The following is a 4,502-nucleotide window of genomic DNA, read 5'->3' on the forward strand; positions in this document are numbered from 1 at the left end:
ATCTTCAGTACTACGCTCTAAATTAAGCTAGCTCAATTAATAAAAAATAAACAAACCAAAGAAGAAAAAAATATATATAAAGAAAATTATTCTATTTAAACCATAAAAATATAAAAATTAATAAATAATACGAACAAATCAAAAGATTCCTCTAAATCCATAAAATTCTCTTCACCCACTCTCTAGGTATGATATTAAAAATAGAATTCTGCCTTGTTTTTTGAGACGCCACGTATCCTGGTCCAGAAGTAACATTTTAAATCTTACTGTTTGTCTAAATCATTGTTACGAAGTAATAATAATTATACGTTTATAATAATTTCTTTTTTTTCCCACTATTTGAGGTTTCATGGAAGTAATAGAAATGGTGGATGCGCCGCGTAGTGGCATTTTTTAGCCCAGTTGCTTATTTTTTTAAGTACATTGTATATTTAATCAATCGCTATCATTTTTAAAGAGTTATATAGAAAAATTTGTAAACTTAATTTTTTTAACATTTTTTTACAAAGTCATACATGACAAATTTTTATCTGTTTATTGCACAACAAAAATTTTGTTTTTGTAATTAAAACATTGAAAACTTGTTTTTTTGTAAATTAGAACATCAGTGTGTTTAAAGTGGAGAAGAGTGAAATAAAACGTTTAAATTTAAAACATTATGCAACCAACATTGCGTTAATTTGACTGTCCATCTGGCGGACGCGTTAGGAAGCTTAGTTGACAGCTGACATTGTCGAAAGAACCATCTTGACATTTCCGACGGTAATGGCGGAGCGAACTTGGACAATAACATCCACTTTGTCAAAATTACGCCTTTATTTAGTATAGCGAGAGGTTTTTTTCGTGCTCCGAGCCCTATAGGAGTCGTGCATTCTTCATTAAGTGGTCTCAATAGTCTAGTTGAAGCGAAAACCGTGCATTTAAGTCTCAAGTGTTTATGATGTTATTTGTATTTTTTGTGCTGATAGTATAATCCAAGAAGTGTGGCGCAGAAAGGGGCGATTTTTTCAGTGTCCGACCGTGATTCCGTTATGCTAAAAGGTGGCCCACCCCGCACGAGATAGCTATGGCGAATTTGAACTTTACAAGGAACATAGGAGGTAGCAGCCTCGGAAGATCCAGTGTTAGTTTTGGAAGTAACTCTATGTCTGGTCATGTTACCCCTGTTTTCGGGCAAAGAGCGCCTTCAGACAGGAGGGGGATTCCCGCCATGGGGTAACTACTCCCATAAACGGGCTCCAGTTGGCCCCAATCCAGACCAACTTGAGTTTGTTTATGTCAAAGTTATCATAACCTAAGTGTCATAACTCAAATGGCAGCATTTCAGTTACTCGAACATAATAATCTGTTCTGTTGTAGAAATAGTAGCCAAATGGGTAACATGAGTTCGTTGGGAGGTTATAGTTCCTTTAATTCTGTGTTTGGCTCAGGAGACACTAACACCCCGTCATTATTGGATCTTAGTGAATTTCCTTCGTTAACGAACCGAAGTTCGGGAGATAACGTTCCACAGCCGAGCCCCATGCCCGGTGCGAAGCCCTATGTGGGGATGGTGAAACAACCCACGTCGGAAGCGAGTGAATTTACTATGTCAAACGAAGACTTTCCTGCGTTGCCGGGAACGCAAAATCGGGAGGGAGTCTCGCCGGGGGGGAGCACGTCAGGAGAGAAAAACAATACGGGGGGTGGAGGAGACGGCTCCTCCAGTGCCAGGGAGAACGACAAAAACAGCGCCAAATCAGGTAGTTGCTTATCTCAGCCAAATAACATCGATAACATGACTGATATTTACTTTATTAGTGATAAGTGATTTGCGTATTATTTCTATCATCGAGATTTCGAGGAACTGATCCTATTTTTCTCGTAATTTTTATTAAAAGATTTATTTTTTTTATTTATAAAATCCTTCAGTTTTGATAAGTTTTGCACTTAACGGTTGATTTTCATTTATTGTGTGAATAATTCGCAGAACAAAGCTTGCAAAAAGTAGATAAAATCTGAAACAATTAAAATAATAACTGACCCATAACATAAATGCGTTGTAGTAAAGAAGTATTGTTAAAAATACCAAATGTTTAATTAAATTTCCGATCAAAGTGGTCTGTGACTGAAATTAAGTTGGCWACATTGTCTTATGTTCAGCGACTGTAAATGACGTTGTTTTTATCGTCAAGRTGGCGTCAAACTTAAAATCTTAATTTGGCAACCTTGATTGTCAAATTCAAACGTCAAACTTTTACAGGCAATTGTCATTCATTTGTGACGYGTAACCGCTGAAAAATAGCAAATTAGAAGGTTGAGACGGAAAATGTTGGCAACACTGAATTCTTAGAGCAGACGATTATGGTAGTCGTCAAAAATGAATGACAATTAACTATTAAATTGTGACGTTTAAATTTGAGTGTTGCCAAATTTAGGTTTTAGAGTTGTGGCCTACTTGATGAGTAGAATCACAGTCATTTAGTGTGGGAACTTTTACATTATTCAATGTTGCCAACTTAATTTAAAAATTACAGGCCACTTTGATTAGAAATTTTATTGCTTTTTGGCAAAAAAAAATGTACTCATTACTTTCTTAGATGTCTTATTTTTTGATAAAAATCAATTAGTAATTTCCGACTTTTCGTGATAATAACAGGTGATGACATAAAAATCGTTTATATGTGAATTTATTATGTGTGAATTTGGTGTCACTGAATTGCGTTGTTATAAATGCATAAATTATAATATCATTAAACTGATTTTGCAAGATTTTATTTACAAGACATTTACGATAACACCAAGTGAAAATAATTGTTTTAGAAAAAGATATTTTATTTAGTAAAAGAAAGGTTGGTGAGAGCAAAAGTAGGTGAACAAAAAGTATGGAACAAGCGGTATTTTTATCATTTGTTTTCAGAAAATAATAATTAATAAAAATTAAAGCACTATGAAAAATGTGATGAAATTTTTCTCAAAATTGCAACTTATACAATTTTTTTTTTTCGATAAAAATTGAATAAAACGTGTAAAAATAATTGTTTATGTATTAAGAACAATTAATTCCGAGAGAGAGGCGATCGAAGGAAGTCGAGGGCATTTTCATTCAATCCAGAGATGCATACAAATTTTTTTTCCAACAGACTAAATTAATAATAAAATAAGGAAATGATAAATTTTTCAAAATATTCAGTTCATTCAATTTTAAGAGTAAAAGTCGGTATTTTTTTGTTTTATTTCAGAGGGAATAAAATACCAGATTATTAATCCAACACAAGGGAATAAAGTGATGAGAGGAATAAGGTTTTATAGTGGATGCCATTTGAATAAATTAAACATTTTGCATAACTCAAAAAGAAACAATTAATTTGAAAAATCATTCTTAAGAAACGTCTACATTTTTAGTACCGGATGTGACAAAAAATCTATTGGCAACACTGAATTATTGGTAATCCTTCTAATTTGTTATATCAGAATGTTTCATGTGACGACTAAATCAGCAATCGCCCGTCGCAGATAAATGACAATTGCCTATAAAAGTTTGACGTTTGAAGTTGAAAGTCAAGGTTGCCAAACTAAAATTTTAAATTTGGCACCAACCTGAGGTAAAAAATCGTTTACTTTATCATTCAATTAGTTAAAAAAAATAGTTTCATAGTTTACTTTTTGTCCACCTGGTATAAACAAACTAATATATTTCAATAAATTATTTAGAAATTAGAAGTACTTCATTGTGTTAAAAAAAAACGTGTCCTAATAGTGAAACCCTAAAGAATATGTTTAAAAATACATAATTCTTAAAAATAAACTGTTTTCACTTTATAGATATATTTTTAAAGTGCAATTTTTACAATAATATTATCAAGAAAGTGATAATTATTTATGTTTCGTTGAGTCATTTTCATTTACCAAAATTCTTAGAATCCTGCGAAATTGATAAAAATAATTGTCAAGAAAACAAAAAATTATCATTTTCGGCTATCGTATTTTTTTTGTTCGATATTTGTATAAAAAAACTTTAAATTTTGGAATCTTGTAGAAGAAATTGTACTATTTTAATCAGTTAATATTAGATATTTTCCATACAATCCATGTATTTTACTACTTGTTGTCAAGTTCATTCGAATTAAGTTTGGCTCATGTTCTATAATGATAAGAAAGTAGATTATTATTGTTTATTAATATGTATTTGAATTCTTTGATTGGAAAAAACAMCACAATTGTAAGTTTGTTAAAAACTTTTTAATTAAAAACCTTTCCGAACTTGCAGACTTGAAAGAGGCGTAAAAATGTAATCATTGAAGTAAAAACTTCGCACGTTATTTAAATGAATGTTATTAGTTTTTTGTTTTTTTCTAATTATGTAATTGCGATTTTTTTTCTGGSAAATCGATAATTTCTAATAATTTTGTGTCTGTTTTCAGGAATTCAGACATCTCCGGACGGCAGAGTGACGAACATCCCCGCGAGTATGGTGAACGATCAATTCGGTATCGTTGGTCTTTTAACATTTATCAGGGCAG

The 4,502-nt window shown here is 31.8% G+C and overlaps 1 protein-coding gene across 1 annotated transcript in view; it reads left to right on the forward strand.

The window, feature by feature from the left end:
* The first annotated feature begins 650 nt into the window (after positions 1-650).
* The window catches only part of LOC123011738 (CCR4-NOT transcription complex subunit 2-like), a 10,546-nt gene continuing 6,694 nt past the window's right edge, over positions 651-4,502 (forward strand). The window contains exons 1-3 of the mRNA XM_044409330.1: positions 651-1,215; positions 1,360-1,742; positions 4,404-4,498. Coding sequence (XP_044265265.1) covers positions 1,067-1,215; positions 1,360-1,742; positions 4,404-4,498 — 627 coding nt within the window. The 5' untranslated portion in view covers positions 651-1,066. The remainder of the gene's footprint in view (positions 1,216-1,359; positions 1,743-4,403; positions 4,499-4,502) is intronic.

The sequence above is a fragment of the Tribolium madens genome, unplaced genomic scaffold (genome assembly GCF_015345945.1).
Source record: "Tribolium madens isolate multiple individuals breed KSU strain unplaced genomic scaffold, Tmad_KSU_1.1 Scaffold_91;HRSCAF=231;Tcas5.2_LG7, whole genome shotgun sequence".
Lineage (NCBI taxonomy): Eukaryota > Metazoa > Arthropoda > Insecta > Coleoptera > Tenebrionidae > Tribolium > Tribolium madens.